This window comes from Melanostigma gelatinosum, assembly GCF_949748355.1.
Source record: "Melanostigma gelatinosum genome assembly, chromosome: 22".
Classification (NCBI taxonomy): Eukaryota; Metazoa; Chordata; class Actinopteri; order Perciformes; family Zoarcidae; genus Melanostigma; species Melanostigma gelatinosum.
In genome coordinates, this window is record NC_136655.1 from 7,929,791 (window position 1) to 7,953,142 (window position 23,352).

General features: G+C 44.0%; 2 protein-coding genes across 7 annotated transcripts in view; both read left to right on the forward strand.

The window, feature by feature from the left end:
• LOC306796152 (ELKS/Rab6-interacting/CAST family member 1-like) overlaps window positions 1-19,880 on the forward strand; it is a gene marked incomplete at its 3' end in the record, with an annotated part of 90,811 nt that extends 70,931 nt beyond the window's left edge. For 3 of the 5 annotated variants that reach the window (XM_079294932.1, XM_079294934.1, XM_079294933.1), the window contains 3 exons: window positions 1,538-1,645; window positions 6,504-6,689; window positions 17,773-19,880. In XM_079294932.1, the coding sequence (XP_079151058.1) occupies window positions 1,538-1,645; window positions 6,504-6,689; window positions 17,773-17,910 (432 nt within the window). Of the gene's footprint in view, window positions 1-1,537; window positions 1,646-1,987; window positions 2,015-6,503; window positions 6,690-17,772 lie in introns of those variants that run through there. The other 2 variants (XM_079294935.1, XM_079294936.1) reach the window with 1 other exon arrangement.
• A 2,715-nt stretch (window positions 19,881-22,595) lies between these two features.
• Window positions 22,596-23,352, forward strand: part of wnt5b (wingless-type MMTV integration site family, member 5b) — a gene marked incomplete at its 5' end in the record, with an annotated part of 62,707 nt that continues 61,950 nt past the window's right edge. For both annotated transcript variants that reach the window (XM_079294675.1, XM_079294674.1), the window contains one exon: window positions 22,596-23,263. The remainder of the gene's footprint in view (window positions 23,264-23,352) is intronic.

A 23,352-nucleotide genomic window follows, 5' to 3' on the forward strand; every position in this document is an offset into this window, starting at 1 on the left:
TCAGTATTCCCGTATGTGTGTGTGTGTGTGTGTGTGTGTTTGCTGTCAAGTGAGCTGATGCTGGTGTAGTATTTTTGGCCCGGTCCTTCAGAGTGACATATGCACACACTTTGCCACTGATAACCCGACTGACAGATGGACAGAGTTGCGGTTTGAAATTATGGGCAAGTATAAACGAGTGATGAAAGTGATCCGTAAACTCTGGTAGCCATCAGGTGATGTTTGGCAGGTGAAGACAGAAAGCAGTATTTTTAGGTTTAGGTAAAGTAATTCAGTTGCATGTGTAGGATAAAAAAACAAAGTAAAAAGGGCAAAAACAACAAAGATGGGCAAACGAGAAGAAAATTGATGGTCAGAATGACCTAACAACACAAAAGAAACCAGCGAACGCAATGGAACAAGCCACGTACTGTATAGCAGCAGTCTAAAGAGATGGAGGACAGCTAAGATGAACGTGTTATAGTAGAGTATAGTGTTTTCAGTAGTTTTCAGATTAACTTTTTATATGTTCTGTGCAATACTTTCTTTCTTTGTCTTGTGTTCTTTCTTGTGTTGTTAACAAAAGATAACTTGTGCTTTACATGCTTCTGAATGTTGTGGTGAGGAGAGGAAGTGATAGACAGAGACAAATAATAATCACGACAGCTGTTCGTGTGTGTTTGTGTGTGTGTGCGTGTGTGTGTTTTTGTGTATATTTACAAGTGCAGCGGTGACTCCAGGTCCTGTACTTACATGGTTTACTCTCCCTGTTTGTTTTAAATATATGTGTTATTTTAAATCCATCTTTAGAAAACGAGGAAATGAATAATGTCCGTGTGCACGCCAGGGGAGGCTCTCTTCAGCTTGAATTATGTTCATAGACACACACACACACACACACACACACACACACACTTAATATAGCCCCACCACATACACGCAGTTTGAAGCACGTTTTTAGCACCACTATCTCATGCTCACACACCATCCTGCAAAATGCAGTGTTTCATTTAGCTTTCAAACAAACGCATATTATGAAAGTTGGAATTCACATTCCCCTTCACGTTTTGTCTCTTACACACACACACACACACACACACACACACACACAAAACCTCAGTCTGGTCTGCTTAAGCCCCGGTTCCTTGCAGGGCTCAGCGAGAGGCTAAGGGGATTTAGATTGTACAATACTGACAGATTTAGACTGACTCCCTCCCTAACGTTCTCTCACTCCCTTGCTCTTTCCAGGCCACTGTAAAACTTAAAGTATGAGTCTGAACATGTGAAACAGATGGAGCAGCAGGAGAGGAAGAGAGAGGAAAGGAAAGGAGAAGAGAATAAAGTGCATAAGGGAGAAGAGCGACGAGATGAAGGAAGAGCCAAGATGGGAGAGATGAGAGTGACGGATGAAATAGAAAAGAGAAAAGTCGACTCACTGTATGTTGATGTTGGTTTGTCCTTCAAAGTGCTGCTGTAAGTGTGTGTGTACAGCACATGAAGTGATGACCAGGTCTTTGTGTGTGTGTTTGTGATCTAATTGCTCTTTCTCTCTCTGTAGACTCAAAACCGGATGAAGCTGATGGCGGACAACTACGAGGACGACCACCTGAAGGTCTCCGCTCCAAACTCAGAGCTGCCCAACAATCACAAGCCCTCCCCAGACCAGGTAAGGTCTCTGCCCAGAGCAGTGAGCCCTCCAAACACAGCCCAGCCCCCCCAAACCATTGAATGTCATCACTCTGATATGGATGAACGCATGCTCTAAAATACTATTTCTCAATCTTGCTATTATTTTCATCATCAAGTATTTTCAAGTGAAAGACAGCAAGACACACTTTCATGTATTTGAACCGGGTGTAACAGTCACATGAACTTACTTTGTTTCAACTATTACCAGCTAACACCTTTTTTCCTGCGCTTCCTATGTTTTACTCACATTTTCTGCTTCACCAACTAACTTCCTGCTTTCTCCAAACTCACGCTGCGGTCGGACCAAACTAACCAATAGGATGATGAGGAGGGTATTTGGGCCTAGCGAGCCACATGCCTTCTCTCTCTCTCTCGGTCCGCCATTTTGTACAGTTGGGTGAGCGTCTTCTTTATCTGGATCAGATCACATTTGGATGTGCTCATCGTTCGTCTTCCATCTTTGCTTTTCTTTTGTTTCATCCGTGAGTCTGTGAGCTGATTCTGCTGACTTTCCTTCTCTCCAGTAATTTGGGTTAAAGTTAGTCATTTCTTGATCTCTCGTGTGAGCGACCGTATTTGATTTACTCACCTTTTGTTTTTTAGTTAACGTTCATTACCTAAACAGGAACGCTTACAAATCAACTCTTGAATTATGTGCTTTATCTGTTCAATATCTCATCTCATCTTCTGATTTCAAGTCATATTCTTTGTCTGATGATCATTTCTTCCACAATCTTGATTTGCTTTAATTCTATCCAGCTCTATTGTGTGTGTGTGTGCGCGTGTGTGTGTGTGTGTGTGTGTGCGTGTTTTATCGTCCCTTCTTTCCACCTACAGTACATTCATCCCTTTGATGATCTCAACACATCTTATTTAGAATGAAGTCATTCTTCAGACAGACAAAATTCACTTGTTTAAAGGCAAATCTTCACGTTTCTTCGATTTTCTCGAATAATACAACATGCCAAACTCAGGGTTGTGGGTTCGAGTCCTACGTTTGGTGAAGGTGTTTTGCTCTGCACACTCATCCATTACTTTCCGTTGGACTTATAATGGATGGACACAGACGGGCTGAAGTATATCAACGCGCAGTGTCCACTGTCACATGAGCCCACAACAGTTGCTGTTGGTCATACACACAGCACAAACTATATTTCATGACATGAGGATGCGTGGCCTACTATAGCCTTCTGTATCTGTAAACCTTAGGTGTGGGGTGTGAGGGTAGTGGACCCAGAAATCCAACCCTCCACCCTCGCCCAAAAGTTCAACGGCGGATCTTAAGTCTGACCCTGGTTATTAATTAGCGGTAGCACCTCCCTGCTGAGAGAGGCAGGCCATGCCAGTCTCTGTTTCTTCACGAGTATTCACATTTACAGTACAGACACACTTCTCCTCGGTGTGTCAGCCGGGTAATTCGCCACAGCGCATTACATCAGAACAGTGTGTGATTGTGTCTCTTTCAATAAGGGAATTCTGTTCGACAGTTGGAGAATGAAATGCTTCAGAAACAACTGAAACACAGGAGAGCACTCTGAACACACACCCCGGGATTGTAGAGGAACTTTTCATGGTGTATTGCATTTTATATGGTCATCAGTGGCATTCGATGCACCAGTGAAAAAAGACAAGGAGGAGGTGGAAAATGTTTTTCTATAAAAGGAGAACGGTGTTCTAGTTTGTGAGGTTTTTCAATGTTTAAAAAATGAGTTCATGATTAACGACGCAAAGCTCTGACTTGTTATATCAAACAGGATCTCACAAAGTTGATCTGTATGAATTAGTTTTTTATGAGAGCTACACCGACGGTAACAAAAACATTGATTTTGACATTACTGCTGATGTTAGTTTAATTATTTGTGTGTTTAGTTGTTCATAACTTACTCGACCAAATATAGTCAGAAAACTGGAGGAGCATTTTGTGATTAAAGAGACAAAATTGGGTTATTAGTTATGATATGATATATATCATCGTGGCCATGGAAGGTTTTTTAAAAAGGTGACCAGTCAGTGGGGCAAGCTGAATGTCCCTCTTTGGAGTTGTTTCATTGCACAATAAGAGTCTGGTAGGCAGGCATGGGAGGCTAATAAAGACGCACAAACACACACGCGCACTCTGACACACACAGCGGCGTATAAAACGATGGCTCCTCTGGGATTCTTTCATAGAACAGTAAGACATTGGAACTCTGTGGACTCATTAAACACACGCACACTGCATACGTTGACCATCGTGTAATACAATAAAAACATGTAGGCACATATATACTGGACAACTTAATAAAACCAGTAAATCCAAAGGCTTAAAGTCCTGCAAAGACTTTCAGAAGTCAGTCGTTATTGCTGGTGTAAATTCAGGCTTATTTTTAAATATTCGTTTCTGTTAGTCATTACATATTTCTTGGAAGAGGAAAAGAAAACACTGGTGTTGTTTTTCTCAAAATGTCTTCCTTATATCGCATCATTCCTTCCATTCTTTCTGTCTGTTTCTCATTTGCCTTGCATTTGATCCACAGAGCTTTGCTGCAGGTCTGGAAAGTGTGGTCAGTTTTTCTTTTCTTTTTTTGCTTTTTCTTTTTTTCAAGCCTTCCGACAGAATAGTCTGCATTATAAAGTGTGAGAGAACAGCTGTTGCACATATGTCGAGTGTGTTTTCAAAGCATTAAAGCCAGATTTTAAGAGACGCGTTCCCATATTGGCATATAACGCGACAGTCTCGCAGCAATAACGTCCTTGTTGCTTTACTGCTGTCAGCATACATCACAACATACGGCAACAGAGGTGTTGTGAAATGCAGAATGTGTTGGATCCCCGCAGCCTTTAACTCTATCATTTTCTCCTCGCTTCTCTTTCCGTTTCCCTCTCTCCTCCGGAGGGAAACGTTCAGTAATGGACTGTAACCTACTGGCAGGTTCTCACTGGAAAATACTGTAACTAGAGCTATTTAAAACTTTGATACCGACCCTGTATGAGTGAGTGTGTGTGTGTGTGTTTTTTTTCTGTGTCGCAGTGTGTCAGTCTGTGTGGGTTTGTGCCCTGGGTGTGCTTTTGTGGCTACTTATGAACACACCAAGGGAAATGGGCAAAAAAAACCACACAACAAAACACACCTGATGTGTGCGTGAGTGTGTGTCGTGTTTGCAGTAAATAAGGACTCCGAATCAAAAGTGACAGTTACTTTGATTCACTGTCAGCTTTCATTGTCGCAGCAATGCTGCTGGGGAACAGCGTGCGGTGCCATTTCTTTTTTTTTCCCTCACAAAAAAACACCCACGTCTTTCATTTGTTTGCCAGAATGCTCAAATGCATGAAGTTACTGAATAATGAATGCTGGATATATATATATGTAGTGTTATATTCAGACATGATCAATCTGCAGTTTGTTTTTTCACTGTTTTGACAGCTGAGGCTGGCTTTCGGATGTAGAAGACATGTCAAAGCCGTGTGTGTGGGATAGATACATTTCTTGATTTAGTTTTTATTGCATCAGTCATTTTAAAACATAACATGTTCGAAATAAGAGCATACGGGTCACTTTATTGGCTTCAGTAAATACAGCATGTAAGCAACAATGTACGACACGGTGTCAGTTCAACCCATGCTTGGTTGAGTTCAAATGAGTGAGCAGGGAGCGTCAGGATGGTCATGTAGTGCGGCACAAACCTGTACATGACATCACTCTTACCGACTGAAAGAGACGCAGAGAGTCGGTGCAAACATGTGTTTTTGACGGACGACTCTGCACTCCGTCTTAATTAAATGCATGAAGAATAAAAGTCGTGTCAAAACCAGATGGCATCTTTGCACGTCTTGCATCGGCAGTGAATGGTAAAGAGAGAACGATGTTGGACGCGAGATGGAGAACAGATAGAGAGTGAATGGATGCTGCCGTGAAGCTTGTGATTGTGTGTGTGTGTGTGTGTGTGTGTGTGCTGATGAGTGATGATGAGCATGGCTCACACGGTGTGGACAGACCCCGCTGGGACTGAATATCCTTTACTGACACACCCATACAGACTGACAGCCCTCTTAACATGCCTTCTCTGCACTTAAATCCTTCAATTCCCCAAGGAGAACCGTGTGTCTGTGTGTCTTATCTGTGGGTGTATGTGTCTCTGTTCAGCTCGTCTGACCCTCATTCCCACACACACACACACACACACACACACACACACACACACACACACACACCCACACACACACACACACAGACAGACATCAGCTATGGCCACTGTGAGACACATTTCACTGTTAAACGTGGGAATCAGATTGAAAGCTGGATTGCAGTCTGGATCAATTCTCTACATGCCTTCATCAGGGGTTCGAGAGTAATCAGACTGAGCACTACCTCTCCCAGTATTCAGGCTTCTTTTTGACTTTTTGTGACTTTTTTAAAAACATCCTATCCTCTGTCATCTCTCCATTTCCATATCTGTTTTCATCCCGTCTTGTCCTATATTCTTGAATAAGCCCAACTCTAATGTTTAGTCTCCATTGGCTTTACAGACAGCTAGGTGCTGGAAAGACACGTACTGCAGTGATGTGTATCAGTCCTTATGTCAAATATGATGCATTTACAGTTCACCGTGTTATTTATATATCTGACTTGTGCATTATAAAGAATGATTATTTCAGAATAAAATAATGACATACAGCATTTACTCCTCTCAGCACGTCGTTCCATCTCTTGTCAGACTTTCTATGTGTTTCTAGTCTGGTAAAATCTTTTAAACAGTTATCACAGGCAGTATTCACCTTCTCTGTCGTTATATTTTGTGTACAATAAAATGAACCCCTCTCCTTTTTTGCCCCCGGTCACCTCCTTCCTCCTCCAGATTCTCTCTCCTCTCCTGGATCTCAATCAGAATCGCAGTAAACTGAAGCTGTACATCAGCCACCTGACCTCACTGTGTCAGGAACGAGACCCGATCATACTGCAGGACTCCGCCCCGCCGCCCGCCTATCACCGCTCTGACTCCGCCTCCTGGCATACGCAGGTGCACAGCATGACACAGGAACAGGTGAGGCCGTTTTGTGTCCTTCTGAAACACGAGGGGGAAACATTGCAAATGGAATAAAGTGAGGACATTTTGTCACTCACAATTTAATAAATCCTAAAATCAACGAGTGTGTGCGTGCGTGTGTGTGTGTGTGTGTGTGTGTGTGTGTGTGTGTAGGCGTAGGGCACACACTGGTCGGTTTGGCAGCTTTTTGGAGCTGCCTTTGACTTTATTGAAAAGATTTACTCCAGCGGCTCACCTGACGACAAGGCTCCTGGCTGCGGAGCAAATACGGTTTCAGACGTTTTATTTTACAGGGAGTAAACTCTGCGTCGGGCTTTTGGCAGCAGGCGGGAAGGTTGGTTCATACAAGGAGCGAGGAGTGGAGCGAGGCGCTTATTTACTATTTAACCGTCGAACGAGTTGTCATCTACGAGTGGGAGGAGAGCGAGGATACAGAAAGGTGAGGCTAAGGGAAAGTCGACCGCTTCGCCTTGATGTAGCTCCGTTGTCATGGTAACCGGTCGTGTTGTCAGATATTGAATAGAAGCGGTGTATTATTAAGTTTAAAACATTTTGCGGACGGCTTCCCCATGTCTCTCGCTCTCTTTCGCTCGTCTTTTTTCCTCCATATTGAGAACATATCAGGCGATACACGGCCGCTACATGTGGTATACATTGAAGACCGGTAACTCTAGACACACACACACACATACTCACAGAGCAGTGTGACAGAGTGTGTGGTTGGGGTACAGCAGGGCCAGTTTCCTACAGCCCTATTGTGTGTCTTAATGCCGGGAAATGTCTCTGTTTGTCTGAGTGCTTCAAATAAGGCATAGGGAATGGTTCGGTGTCACTTTAAATAAACTTTGAATTCACTGAATTAAGAGATCATTTGATCACCGTGTGCATTAAAGGCACAGAGAAATGGTGTGGGTGACTTTCACAGAGAGACAATTACTGCACGTATTTCTCATCATCTGCCTAAATGCACATAGTAATCTGTGGTCTGGAGGCCGCTGATCCACTTCTTTTAAAGAAAAACTTACTGTGGATTAAAACTAATCATGTGGGCAGGCTGCTGTGAAAGCTTATCTAACAAGATCGAATGCTTTTGTAGAGCGTGCTCGTTGAATTGTTCGGTCAAAGTTCATTTTAATGCTTGCAGAGCAACTATAGGACTTGAAGGTTTTGGCATTTGGATGAAAACTCAACTTTTCTTTTATCCTCTTCATCACGTTCTCCTCTGCCATCACTCTCTCAGCTTCGGCCGTTTTTCTTTCCCCCTAAGGAAGACCATTCCTCTGTCCCTTATTTTTCCTCTAAAGTGCCTCCATCACCATTACCTTTGACTCTCACCATCTCACTTACTGCGTGTCAGTGTAGGTGTAAGAGCTAATTTATTCTCTCTGGGTTTCTTTTAGGGTGAGATGTTTCCCTTAACGACATCACAGTTTGAATCTTTCTGCCTCCCTCCGTCAAATCCCGCCTGCACCCAGGCAGTGCCACTCGGCGCCATGTGTCTGCTTTAGACCCCGACCCGCAATCGCAGACACACACTGCCTGCCTTTCATTCGGGCCCGCGTTTCTCGTTTTCCTTCATCATGTGTCACCATCACCCTGGCTGACCCTCTCAATGCACACACAGACTCCCTCCAGACTGTCATGTGCCAGTGTGCCAGCCTCTCGTCTCTGTCTTGTGGTGAATGTGTGTGTGTGTTTTACAAGCCTCTCCCTGGCTCTGTTAAAATGCCTGGCACTCTGTAAAGCCATTAGGATCGTACTAAAATAGCATGTAAAACACACATGGACAGAGACATACACACACACGCACACACACGGAAACCTACAAGTTCCATGCCCACACATGCATGAGCACGAATGACCACTGGAGGCTCGTGTACCTGACAGTCTGCTCAGACACGGTGTCTGATGTAACTCTCCTGTGTTCTGTTAAACTGGAGCAAGGCCGACAAAGCAGTGTGGCTCACATGTTAGAGGAAAGAGTGGTGGGTGAGAACAAGTAAGCCTTTATCAACTGGGCACCTCCCAGCACAGATAACTGGTTGCTTCAAGAGCGAAAAGCTCAGGCCTCACAGAGTGCAATCCCTGCTTTCGGTGCTCAGAAGATGAACCGATCGCACGACTAGCCCACATTGTATCCACATACTGTGTTTTTAAGGATGCAGTTTGAGTTGTTCTCAACATGTTTCAGGATGTTTCTCATGAGATGTAACAGCACAGACGATACAATGCACAATGCAAGCAAAAGCACCCAGTTGTTGTGGCAAAAGAAATGGAAGATATCACGTCAGCACACCAACCACAGAACCGCATCAGTCAGCAGAGTTTGAACAAAATGCCTGCATCCATCATGTGAAGTGAATCCAGAGCCTGTTATTAAACAATGCAACATATTGTTGAAGCCCCTCCTTAATTTCTGCTGTTTGTTCCATTTAAATGTGACGATCGGGGGTTTATTCGTTGCATCTTTCAGTTTAGTCATCTCCTAACCCTCTTCAATGTCACTGAAGCGTTTACATTTCTGTGACTGTTGAAGCATGAAAAGGAAAAAAGAGACGTTTCGTGAAACAACAGCAAAGCGTTTACCTGAGGTGATGTTTTCAGCAGCGTTGCTGTAGGGATGCCACTGTCGATCGGACTGAAATATCTCAACGACTGTTTGCCGTGATTTTTGATCCAGACCTTTGATTTTGGCCTCTGGTCCTCAGAGGATCAGTCCTAATGACTCTTTCCTCTAGCGCCACCATCAGGTTGACATTTGTGATTTTAAGTGAACTATTGGACGCATTGTCATGAAATTCGGTACTCACATTTGTGTTTAGAGCTAATTAGCAAGTATTTGAACAGAATGTTCTGAACGCCTTGTGTCTCGTTTTACCGCAGTTCGGCTCTTCTGAGCTGCCAGAGCAGTGGATCACGTTCATTTCGCGTTAAATCTCTGACTCCTTTCTTGTGTATCTTCTGTACTGATATTTGGTCGGACTGACATCAGTGAAGGAATTACACATTAAATTCAGTAGGTCTTAGCATGGCATGGTTTGACTAAACTGAAGCCCAGTAGGGCGCTGGTAGCGAAAGGTACCAGCTCGGTCGTGTGTTGTTCTGTATTTGTTTCCAGGTTTCTCTTTAACCTCAGCTGAACTACAAAAGTAACACTGACTCCAAAAGTGAGGTTTTACTAAAAGAGCTGGTTTCTGTGCCATAGTCATAATAATAACCTTTATGGCTCAATGACGTCTATAATGAGCACTGAAGAGAACTGGCATCATATTCCACATACATGCCACAGGAAGTCTCTCTCTCGCTCTCTCTCTCTGGCCTATGGCTACCTCCCTGGTCTGAAGTGTGAAGGTATAAGAAATCCCCTGTTTGTGTGTGTATATGCATTATATGTACGTGAAAAGCTATCACATTTTATCGTTATGCATGAGCGCACAAGTGTGTGTTTTTGCGACCGTGAGTCCATTTAAGTCTATGCGCATTTGCGTGAGTTTGGTGTCGTAAAGAAAAAAACATATGAAGTGTTATTGACATTTAAGCTCTTGCGAAGCCTGTATGAATTGTCGGCCCCGCGACCCTCTATCTGCTACAGCAAGGACCGCTCCCCGGGAATGACCGCGTGTGTCTCTGAGCCAACTCAAGCTGGAGAAACCTCAGTGAAAACTGAGTCCACGTATTTACAACTCCATCAGTCATCGTAATGACGGAAAGCGGCCACACGTTTACGGACGTCACACGTCATTGTTGTTGCAGTATGATCTCCAAATAGAAGACGGAGAGACGTATTTTCTCTCTGGCTTGCTGTACGTGCAACTGAAGTGAATCACATGCTGGTGACTTTAAATGCTGCTCTGTGAATCAGTGCAATAGTAACTCCTCTACAGTATGTTGACAGTCTGTGTGCGCAGGTGTGGCTTGCCAGAAGATAGTCGCAATCCTGGAGTTGCGATCTCTGTCTCTGCCTGTGATGGTTTACTGGAAATATAAACTGAACTGATGTAAATTATAAGACCAAAGAGAGGCATAAATTCATGTTATGTGATTTTATTATGAGGCTACATCCACACTGCTATGTTTCCAACTTTTGCTACGTTTATGCCCAGTCTCCACACTACTCTGGAGTTTTAGAGCACTGAAAAGGAGTTTTAAAACGCTACCTTTTTTAACTCCGGGGTTTCTCAGTCCTAATGACTTTTTCCTGTAGCGCCACCATCAGGTTGACATTTTTGATTTTAAGTGAAATGCCTCTCGTCAACTGAAATTCGGCGACTCGCGTTTTTCTCCCAGAGGATGAATTGTAACTGATCAGCTTCAGCTGTTTGTGTTTAGTGCTAATTAGCAGATATTTGAACAGAATGTTTAACTGAAACCAACTGCTGGAGAAAAGAGAAAAAAAAAAGCTAAATAGTGAAGCGGGGGAAATGCAGCCGTGTTTCGCTGCTTGATTGGGTCTCATCGGTCATGACGTGTCCTCCACTGATTCGTCACGCCGTCAAAAGAAAAGCAACAGCAGCCTTGACTGCTGATTGAGGAGGGCCATGGACACACAACTGAGGACTTTACTTTTCTTATTAAAGCTTATTTTAAAAGACGCAAATATGCTGCCACGTCAAGTGCTCCACGTAGAGAAGATAGTGAAGTCTTTCTTTTTTATTCTACGGGCCACGGTGCAGTCTGAACCGATGAGTTTTCAGTCTGTGACAGAGGATGTGGAGAGTTCCTGATGTCCACAGGGGGGTTAGTTCCACCATTGAGGAGCCAGGACATCAAACAGTCTGGGCCCCCTTGGTAGTGAAGGAGTAGAGAGCCCATTGGCAGCAGCAGAGCGGACGTGGGCGGGCTGAGGTGGACGGTTTGACCGTGTCGTAGATGTAGAGCCGTTCACAGCACGATGGACAAGTAGCCGCGTTTTGATTCAAGCAGCCACCGTATTGCAGAGGAAAAGTGTTTTCGTCTGTGTGCAAATGAAGTTGTACGGGTGGAGTGGAGGGACGACAGAGGGTGGAGGAGGTTTGGGGGGGGGGGTTGTCTAGAGCAGAGAGTCAGACCCATCCATTTGTGCTGCGATGTGGTCTGGGGTCTCTCGGCTTTCATTAGGCAGCTCTGTTTCCTGCTCCAAGGATGATTGTTTTCTCTCCAAATACGACGCTGAGGTCCTCGACGGCCATTAGACACACACACACACACACACACACACACACACACACACACCGTGAACACACACTAAGAAACTCAGACAAAAGGAGAGACAGTCAGACGCACATGTCCGACCCTCAGTGCGCATTTCACAACGACACACACACACACACACACACACACACACACACACACACACACACACACACAGGCCTTCGCTGGTCATTAAAGACTGACTGCTGGGTTTTTATGCAGATTTATTGAATCCAGGCGTAATGGCTTTACCAGTCGACCTCTTTTTACATGCATTTGTCTTTTATCTTTCCCTCTGTCTCTGGTCATCACTCTTTCCCCCCCTCCGCTTGATTCCTGTCCTCTTTCCTCTCCTCCTTTTCTATTCTTTCAAAGCTTTCTGTCTTCTTTCTTCGGCTCTCCCACTCCGTCTCTCCTCGGCTATTGTCACTCACTCTTGATCAATCTGCTTCCCCGGTTTCTCTCCGACTCGCCGTCGCACTCTTTCAGCTCCCGCTTCACCAATCACCGCCTCGCTCTTCCATCCTCTACCTTTCTGCCTCTCCGTCCTCTGTTGTCTGTAATGGAAAGAGAAGCCAGTGATGGTAACTCACAGAAACAAGCTCTACTCTCACATCTTTTCTTGCCTCTCGCTGAAAGCTGTTCGATCTTCACAATGGCAGCCATTCGCGTATCTCCCCTCGGTTGCTCCTTCAAGGACAGCTGTACAGTCGTTGAGACTTTTACCAACACCGATCGAAGTTCAGACACTTTAAAATGTGCTAATGCCGTGCATACACTGTGTTCTGTGGCCAAATATTCAGAACTGCTCATGAGATCTGTGGTTTGGATTGAGGTGATAGTTTAGGCTTCCTTTTGTCCGGCCTGTAGACTGTTTTTACCTTTTTATTTCCTTTACAACCGTAAGACTGTGTATCAGTTGTTGTTTTTTCCGATTGGCCCACTGGGGGGTTACGCCTATACACAGTCAATGTTGGAGTCTGTGTCTGCTGTTTATTTCTGCAGCCATTAGTGTTGTAAGCCCAGCCTTGTGTAGTTACTCCTAGAGGGCCAGTTTACGGTTTAAGTCTTTTTTTTATATGCTCTATAATCTCCTGTTCTCTATGAAGGCGTCCACTGTAGTTGGCACACTTACAAGCCCACCTCCAGCTGCAGCGTAGCTGGAATTAATAAGTGCTAAAGTGACTGTTGGAGAATTCAACTAATAGATTTAAGCTCCCAGACTTTAATAACAGGCCGGGTGGGGAGATCTACACTTCCCTTCCTTGCCAATTACTACAAGTGCTCATGAGCAAGGCACAGGATGGTGGTTTAATCGTCTGTCCCCTGCTAACTCACTGCTCCCAGAGGCCAAACTTAAAAATATGAATATGTTCCTACAGTCATTTTGGCTGATTGAATGAGCTACCAAATGAAATGACCGCGGTATGGTCCACTGCCCACGCTCACACGCTGGTGCTAAAGGACAGCAGTATTATTCAGTCCTCCAGGAGCCGTTTCAGGTTCAAGTCCTCAAGCTCTATTCCCACTACAGCTCGTTAGCCTGCATTTCAAGCTGAGCTGCCTGGACTACAGCTGTAACGAACTACGACAGAGCGCGCACACACACTCCTTCGCACACATTCGGTCACATGGCTCCGGCGCATTTGGGCTCGGCGCTTGTCGGGCGGCCAACTTATAAAGCAGACTGCATACAGTGTAAGCTCGTAAGAGCCTAATGGTTTGAATAGAGACAGGAAGAGAGACAGGGATTATAATAGCCAACATAGGCCTATTATACTTTATCCCTTTGCTCTTATTCATAATGGTGTTTCTATAGCACTGCTCAGGGCTGCTGTGGAGGAGTCCGGAGCCTTTTTAAACCTCCTGATTGTATCTTTACTCGGGCTACTTGGTGCTATTGCTGAGGAATATGAGGTCAAACTTTGCCCCCGAGACTTATCCTGTGTCCCTCATCCTCTCCTTCCCTTATGTCTTCTTGCTGGTTTTGTTTAAATAAGAGTCTTTCATGAAGGTTTTTCATTTTTTACAGAAACGGTCCACCTTTTCACCTCGGTTTCTGCTTCCTTACCCACCAAGCAGTGCTGCTCTGTCCCTTGAACTTTGCTCTTTAACTTGCTCATGTTCAGCCAATCATTCAGTTATTGGAAAACATGAAAGCTATTAAACAATTCATTGGTCCCCAAATATTTTTTTTATACCAAAGTCGGTTGAGATTGGATGAAATATGAAGCAGATCTTGTTTTTTTCGTTGTTGTGCAAATATTAAAAAACATGGTAGAAATTGAGCCTGTAAATGGAAATAATACATAATAATATTCAGAGCTCATTGCTACATCTGTGGTCCAACATTAACAACATTATTTGTGCAGCCTTTGGATACATTTCTTTGTGGAAGAGGGTCAGTGGGCCTCACTAAGCAGCTGTTATCTATGGAGACAAGGGACTGGAACCCATGATTCATAAAACATCATTTCCCCGAAATCAGTCAAAACAAGGTGAAGTTTACTCTTCAACGGGCACTGCCGTAAAGTGAACAGACACAGTTTCCTGGTAAAAACAGACCTCTAGCCACAGAGTGTGTGTCTGCAACAGGATGGGCTGATGCACTCCAGTTAGATCATATGTTTGTACACTCTCTCGTTCTCTACCGCTACCCGTTTATCGCCCTCTCTCTCTCTCTCTCTCTGGTAATCTCTCTGACTCTATCTCTCTCTGCTGTGTTAGGGTTTCTTTAGAAAACATTAGCATTCCTCTGCAAAGAGGTTCAAGCCCTGCAGTGTGTGTTTAGGGGTCAGTGTGTACGTACACACACGTTACCCTCATCCTCTTTTTAAAGCTGATAACCTGTGTGCGCATGTACATGTTTGCAAGGCTCTGCGTGCGTGTGTGTGTGTGTGTGTGTGTGCGTGTGTGTGTGTGTGTGTGTGTGTGTGTGTGTCTTCCTCTACGACCCCTGATAAGACAGATAATGATCCATCACGATAATGGAGCTTTAATGGCTGCAGTAAAAATCATCTTCAACAAACCCTCTCTCTCTCACTTTGTCACACACACACACACACACACGTCTTATCCCTTCCCTCAGTCTATCTTTCTGCTTCCCACAATCCTCTCTGTCACTCACTAAATCAGAACTTGAGCTTGCAACATACACTTTAGCGTCATGCCATGCACTCACACACACCTATCATGTCGAACACCCAAACCACTGACACCTACACCAATGTATCTCCTAAACACACACACACACACATACCTTACCACAAACACTAACAATCAAACACACACACACACACACGCACACACTCTTGTCATGAATCTGGCAAGCTGCCCACTTACGTTATTTCATCTCCATTTCTCTCTGACCACACGCGCTGTGATTGCATGAGACGTGATCCGCTGGAGCCACAGCATCCAAACGTACAGCTCATAACTGGAAACTGTATCACGCAACGCTGTTTGTATTTCATCTCTTCGGGTCATAAACGAGCGAGGGAGTGAATGTAGCAAGAGAGGAGGTTTATGGCTTTGCAGCGTGTAGACGGAGGATTCAATTGTGATTACTTTCAGAGGAAAGACATTTTTCCCACCAGGTTAATTGTAGTGATTTAAGTATGTGGAGACTCTGTTAGACGCAGCTTTGCAATGAAGTGCATTCGGGCAAACAGTCAGCCAGGTTTTAAACGTGTCCTCAGTTTAACCACACGAGCTAAAAAAAAACAACCTTTTAAGGAGCTTTTTGCAGAGCTGCTTCTTCTCATGGTCCACTGACTGCACCATGAGTGTGCACACATGCAGATTTCAGGTTTATTCACCTTTTGATTTCACGACCAAATAACGAGCTTCGATCAGTGGTTCTCAACCTGTGGGGTCGGGACCTTTCCGATGGACACACGATGGATGCGATGGGCCGCAAGATGAATAATGGAAAAATTGAAAAAGATTGAAATAGTTTGAACTTTTTCTAACTTATCTCTAATCTTTGCTTTGGATACTTTTTCCCCAAAATATTCTAATTAAATCGAATTAAAGGGAACACAAGAAGACACTCGTTCATTTGAAATGGTCAGAAACAAAAAACACTGTTGAACTGGTATCATGTCTAAAAACAGTTTTACTGCTCATGTGTCTAAAACTGTGTCTTACAGTGTTGCGATGTATCGCAGCACTGACTTTATTGATCAAATATCATCTGCACCAGCAGTACCTTCAACAAAAAGTGAAATAAATATCTAGGTTGTAAAACAGCAGAATTGTCATTAAAACGACAAAGCTAGTGCCACCAAATGCTGACGTGAACAATGGTGTGGCACAATGTTATTCTCTGGTTTTATGTAACACTGTAGTACTGAAAGGACACAAGCAGCAATCCAGATAAACGCCAACATCCCTTATAAAACTGCCCCGATCAGTTTGAAACTGTGAGTTATGGACAATGCAGACGGTGCTGCAGCCGATAATATCTCTGTTTTATGCATATGGCAGTATCAGCGCTGTGTTTGACCCATTGCACCTTGATTTATAAATGCTTTTCAAGCGTCTCTCTCGCTGGTGTGTAGGTCAAGGCTGCGTGAGATCAGAGAGCAGAAGACAGCAGACACACACTAAACCATTTATCTCTTCTCAATCGCCTCACCATCTAATCTTTACTGCCGTGTTTTTCTGGGGAATTGCAACTAAAAGGCGGAGTCATTAAGTTGAATTGTATGCAAACACACATGAGGATGTTTGGGGCGTTATCGATCGGGACGGTAAAGTCGCGCAAACTCACGGACGTGCACAGAGGAAGGCTTCACGCCCTCCTTCACCTCCTCGTTCCCTCACTCGCTGTCCACTTCTCCCTCGATGTTCTCCTCCGTCTTCACTCGCCTCCTCCTGTCTTTCCAAAATAGAACTTGCAAATACTTCCCGGGACTGATGGCTGTTTATCAGGCGTCATGTCAGCGAGCAGTGAGTAACACGGACGTGAGCGCAGTGCGGACCACAAGGAGATTACAGCACATATGTTTATAAATAATAAAATAACTTGTTACATAGCCTCCAAAGACAATGTAACAACATAATATAGGGATACGGTTGATAAGGTTCGATATTCATATCTGATTTATTGGGCACATTTTCATTAATCGTCAAAAGTATTATTACTTACAGCAGTTTTACACATGAATAAAGCCACTGTAATAAAAGATACCGCTGAGGATTGCTGGCTGAGATGAGAGCAGAGGGAAGAGGTTAAGACTTAACGAGGCAATATTTTGCCAATATCTGACCCAGGCCTCACACACACACACACACACACACACACACACACACCGACATAAATGTGGGCTTGTGTTACATGACTGTTTGAGCGTTGCTCTTATTGATACAGATGTATTGGCCATTAAGTCCGTTCGGTTTGACGTCTCAGCTCGGCCGCAGCCAAAGAAAATAGCATCAGCACTCTCTCACAGAAATGTTCCACTCTGTATGGTCAGAAAGAACTACACTGTGGTGTTTTCAGATTACAGTCTGATATGCACGTGTGTGCGTGTGTGTGTGTGTGTGTGTGTGTGTGTGTTGCCTTAAACAGGCTCCCTGTCATCCACAGGGTTATAAGGAGAGTTGGTGTTTGTGTGCTTGACTGTTATTGGATTTTAAAGTGTTTTTATTTGTATTTCATGTCCAGAGTTTGTTCCCTTAAGACAGGGCTATTCTAGATGTTTCCCTCTCTTTCCAGTATTTATGCTAAGCTAATCTAGCCAGTTTCTTGCTCCATCGATCGTAACCCTCGGCAAGAAAGCAAATAAGCATATTTCTAAATGACAAACAATTCCTTTGTATTCCATGTTGGCTGTATTGAAAGACGATGTTTTAAATAAATGTCTAAAATCGTTCCCCTTTCTCGCTGTGTCTTTCTCTCTCGCAGTTGGAGGCGGAGTTGGCGCTGTGCGAGAGGGAGGGGGCGGAGCTCCAGGAGTACGCCAATCAGGTCCTGCAGCAGATCGCCGAACGATGCCCCGACATTTTGGAACAAGTGGTCAACGCTCTTGAGGACAGCTGCTGACACACGAGTGCACACTGACAGAAACACAAATTATACATTAATTAGCAAATTCAGAAGGCAAGTGAACACACACACACACACACACACACAGGACCATGAGAAGTCTCTAGAAAACGCGCATAATCCCCTGTTACACTAATTAAATGACTTTCACTTCCACCTGCTCTTCATCTAATATTCGGAAAAATACACGTCATTACTGAACAATACTCTTCCAATGTGTCTTTAGTCTCTCTCACGTTTAACACACAGTGCCAGCTGAGGGAAATATGGTTCATTTTTCAGTTCATAGGGCTTTGTTGGCATGCGAGTTAATTGGAAATTGTTCGTTTTTTGAGGCATTGAACACGTATTTTCCAAAACTACTTGGAAACAGAAGGCGCATCGCTGCTCTCGCCATCTGTGACACTTTGCAGCGGCCATCTTGTGTCCTTCCAGGCAAATCGGCAGACTTGTTAACGTGACTTGATGTATTTCATTGGGGGGGGGGGATATTTTCAAACTGTCGTAAAAAAAAAAAGGCTGAAAGTGAGCTTGCCAGGTTCCTTCTGATGCCAGACTTACACGCTGTTACCACATTGTTATTTGATTGGTTCACATTCAAACGTGTGTTTATTTCAGCTGCCTTTCATTCTTTACATCATTTGCTGCTATATCTTTTTAACTTTTAGTTTCTCTTCTGTTTTTTCCATGCCTTGTTGGGGTTTTTTTTTTTTTTTCTGATGAAACGTCCCAACGTGCAGCAGTCACCTCTAGATAGTTGTGTATATTGTAAAGAGAGAACTTTAATTAACAGCCTTTGTCAGCGGATCGTGATACTTTTTGTCGTGTCTTTTTCCCCCCATTATTGATGGAAGGCACACACACACCACAATAACTCTCGCAATACTCCCTTTATTAAAACACACCGGTGTCGATGTTTGCTGTTTCTTTTTAAACCCGAAGAAACACATTCAGTCATGGTGTCCGTGCTGAAATGAGGTTGTGTTCAGACAATCCCTCACCTACCATTCTGTGACAATCCTTTTAGAGTTATGGAGAAATATGAGTTAATATTCCCTTATTGAAGCATCTTGTCTTTCATGGGAGGTAGGGAATATAAAATAACTATTGCTTTTGGTAATATATATCTAAAACACATCTTGTTTGATTGAAGATATTGTCATGTATTGGTCGGTATGTTGCATAATGTGTTAAAAAAAAAAAGAAATTGGTGATTTGCAAGTAACCACAGATTAGTTCTGTAAGCAGGAGACTGTTATCGGGAACGTATATATTGCACCTCCACGAGGCTCTGTGTCCACCGGGAACACTTTCTTCTTCTTGTGGTTTACAGTGCGAACACTCTGCTGCATGTCTCCCACAGCGCTGACAGCCTTAGCATGACTTCAACGCTAACAGCACCCAGCACCCAGCACCAGAGGTTCCATTTGTTTCCACTTCAATCGAAAGCTCCGCTAACAGGTTCTTTTTTTTTTTTGTGCTCATAAGACTGTCATCAGTGCTGAAAGTGTGACTTTGGGCCACATGCAACTGTTTCGCGGTGCTCCCTTTAAAAGAAGTACCTGGTGGAGACAAAGCCTAAAGATGGAGATTTACACTGCACTCAAATCTGATTCTACTCCGTCGTAACGCTTTCATTTTCTGCACCTAAGATGTGTACTAAAAAAAGCCCAAATGGGTGTAAATGAGGAGTTTCATTCCATAATATTACATGTCTGTTCTCATATGTTCGCAGTTTGAAATGGCTCAAGGTTCCAACGATCATGAATAGTGTGTGTAACGTTTGACAAATGCTTCTTTTATTTTGGAATGAAACTCCATCAGATAGGAGCTCGTGTTGTAGATCCAGTATTTTGTCGTCTGTTTTATACTGATAATGTTTCGGATCGGTGACGACTGGGACTCACCGGGACTTTGTTGTGGATTGAAAAATGATAAAAATGGAATAAAATATGGATTTATCTTTATGTTGCTGTGGAAGGATCCTGTCTGTGATTTGATCTTTTCTCTCATTGTTTCTTGTTTGAAGGATTTGTATAGACCAGAAGAAGGCGAAGACAACAAAAGCCAGGGCTAATTTGTTGGTTTATTTGTCTTTTGACTTCTGTACAAATGATAAAGACAGAGCTTAGAACATCTTTCCTTTTGTTTCATTCCCTCACTTTTTATGACCTATCCTTCCCCTCCTTTCCTTTTGCCTCCCTCCCTCTCTCTCGCTCTCTTAATCTCCCTCTAAACTGTGCTTCTTATCTTGTCACTCGTGGTTTATTTTCCTATCCGCCCACAAAAAATGACATTGTTCCACAGCACAGGCCTCATCCTGTTCCAGTTCTTTACATACACACACACACACACACACACACACACACACACACACACACACACACACACAATCAAGCCATACCATTACTATTGTCTTCAAGGTATAGTTCGGATTTTTGAAGTGGGGTTGTATGAGTTACATATTGATTCCTGTTTGATAAGGCGGGCTTCTCTTTCAGCCCACATGCCCCGACATTTGCCTTCAAGGATCTTCAAGCAGAGTGGAAACATCGTCGCTTTTCACACAATAAAACACTTCTGAGTCGACTCCCCGACAGTCTGTAAACGTAACATATGTGCCAATGTTTACCGTCACATATGGCAACGCTTCGTTCGGTGTGTCGGTGCCTGGGGTTTTTGTGTTGTTTTTGTTGCGTAGAAGGATCCGTTCTGCTTTCTCCATCCACTATCCTGATAAAAGCCAGTGGAGGGAGACAGACGGGAATGGATGCAGCAAGAAAGAGAAGGAGGAAGAGTTCCGCATGTATGACTGCCTGATTTATGTGATGGAGGAAGAGAGAGAGAGCGAGGGAGGGAGAGACAGGTAGGAAAGAGTGGATACACAACCCACTGAGCACCAGACATTATTTCATCGTCTTGTCTCTGCCGTAACTCACAGCTCATCGTCTCCTTTCAGATCAAAGGAATATGCAAAATATTACAGACTTAAACACCAAAAATGTATATCAGAGAAAGACATATTGATAATACATATAGTGTATGTGTGTTGATGTGTTTTCTCTTTTGGATTTGTTTCAAACACACACACACACACACACCTTTTCTCTGCAGACATTGGCCGTTGATAAGATCCTGATGATATTGGTGGTTCACGACACAAACAAAGCACAGACGGTCGCTGAGATAGCGTTAGAACCTGTGCGTCGTTAAAAACCTTACCTACATGCCGTCGTTCTGTATGTACTGTACTATGGAGGAGGACTGACACACGTGAGAGACCGGGAGGAGAAATAAAGAAGTGAGTGACTGCAGAGGAAGTGGGGAGGGCTCGCGTTGGCTTTGGGTAGATGTGGTTTCAATCATCACACATCACATCACACATGAGTGCAAAAGAAAAAGAAGGAGAGGGTGATGGAGAGAAAGAGAAAACAGAGAGAGGGAGAGGAGAGGGGAGACCAAAACAAACAGCAGCTCAACTTTAAACACACACGCTCAGTCTATATTACATGTTTTCAAGCTTAATAATTGATGATTTCAGTTGTGGTTTGAAGGCATAACACTGTTGCTTGTTGATTTTGGATGTTTGCTCTTTGTATACCTTATTTTCTCGAATAAACGGTTTGTAAAGTCAATGAATTGCTGACCTGAATGGAGGGAAGCGGGAGGGAGCAGTGGATGGAGAGAACTGAAAAATATGGAAGGGGCAGAAGGAGGCAGTGAGCAGTCGGAAAAACTTCTGAGAGGAAATAAAAACAATGTGAGAGGAGTGGAGCTCCCTAAAATAAGCTGTTAGCCATGAACAGTCCAAACATCCAACACTGAAGAGATCTTCCTTATCTTCTGTTCCTCCTCCGGCTGTGCATTCCTGTGACTTTTATTGCTTTCTGAGGAAATTTCTTGTCCCAACGAGTGGTAGGGACGGAGAGATTCCGCTTCTCGGTGATTTATAGCGGGCTCCACCGTCTAATGCAACCAAAGCCAGTTTTGAAAAGTCCCCATTGACCTCATCCGTCAGTTGTCTGGATGGCTGAGAGCTACAATCTACCAGATTGAAGGGTCAATGCCGTCCTCAAAGGGACTTCTTGTCTACAACTTCACAATACTGAGCCAAATCACGGGAACACAGAATGGCTTAAGACAGTTTACTCTGTACGAAATATGTATTTTTCATATTGCTTGAAGTTGTATTTAGCTGAGTGCAATATAGTCCCATTATATTGAAATAAGGCAGACATGCCTATACCTCCAGAACAAGTCAACTCACACCAAAACCACGTCGGGCGATCAATAGCACTCCAGGTAAGAAGAAAAAGTGTATTTTTGATTATGGGGTGAACTGTGCCTTTAAATACCCGAACAACTCACAAACCATTGAGTCAGCTGCAATAGTGAAGCTGGACTGATTTTTAATTAGCAGAATGCGTTAATGATGTGAGTTTATGACACGCAAGTTATTCACTATGAGTTCTTATTGTCTATAGATGACGCGCCTTTCAGCGTTGTCAGGATGGCCGAGCGGTCTAAGGCGCCAGACTCAAGGTGCGATTCCTTCCTAAACCACGGGACTTCTGGTCTCCGAATGGAGGCGTGGGTTCAAATCCCACTTCTGACAGCATTTTTTTTTTTTTTTCGTGTTTCCTAGTCGAGAGGCACATCTCTTTCCTCCTGTTTCAACGGGAGGGACGTTGTCTCTCTCAGGCGAGCGGTTTCCACATCAGAGCAGAGGAGAGTCGTCAGCGCGCGCAGACGGAGCAACAGAGTGAAGTTCTTTTGTTTCACTCCGCGCTCTCTCTCCGGCTCAAACTTCTCCGCTCGTGTTTCTCGATGCGCGTAAAAAAAACAACTTTTGGAGCGCACCCTCCCTCCCCCCCGCCTCCCTTTCCCCTGAGTGCGTAATTAGTTGGAGAGCGTTTGGAAACTTGTGATGGCCGTGGAGAAATCTCACTTTATTTCCGACACCTGTTGCTGAACACACCGCGCACACCGCGGGGAGCGCGTGCCGCTTGATATCTGACCACATTTCTACATTTCTACATGACAAGTTCGGACATTTTGGGTACCGACAGGTCCACGGCTGCGCTGCGCTCCCTCTAGAACTTTGGTGTGGCACTTCTCTGTGAAGCGAAAGGGAGGACATTGAATGTGACACCTAGAAGCATTTGTAACGCAGTGCGCGCTCTGCAGCGGGCTGAAGGGGTTTCCCTTTCAATAAAACCACCGACTTGTCGATAGTTTCCCAGCCGGACAGAGAGTCGCACTTTTCGGACTTGGGCGCTTCGGATGTTGGGAGGAAAAAACTTTTTCTTGGAGAGCTGAGCAACAACTGGATTCGAGCGCAGCAGAACAGGTAGGACATAACATCACATTCATATTTTTCTTATTAACCTAAAAAAAGTTTTCAAAGGAAAAACCACCGAGTACAAGAATGCATACACA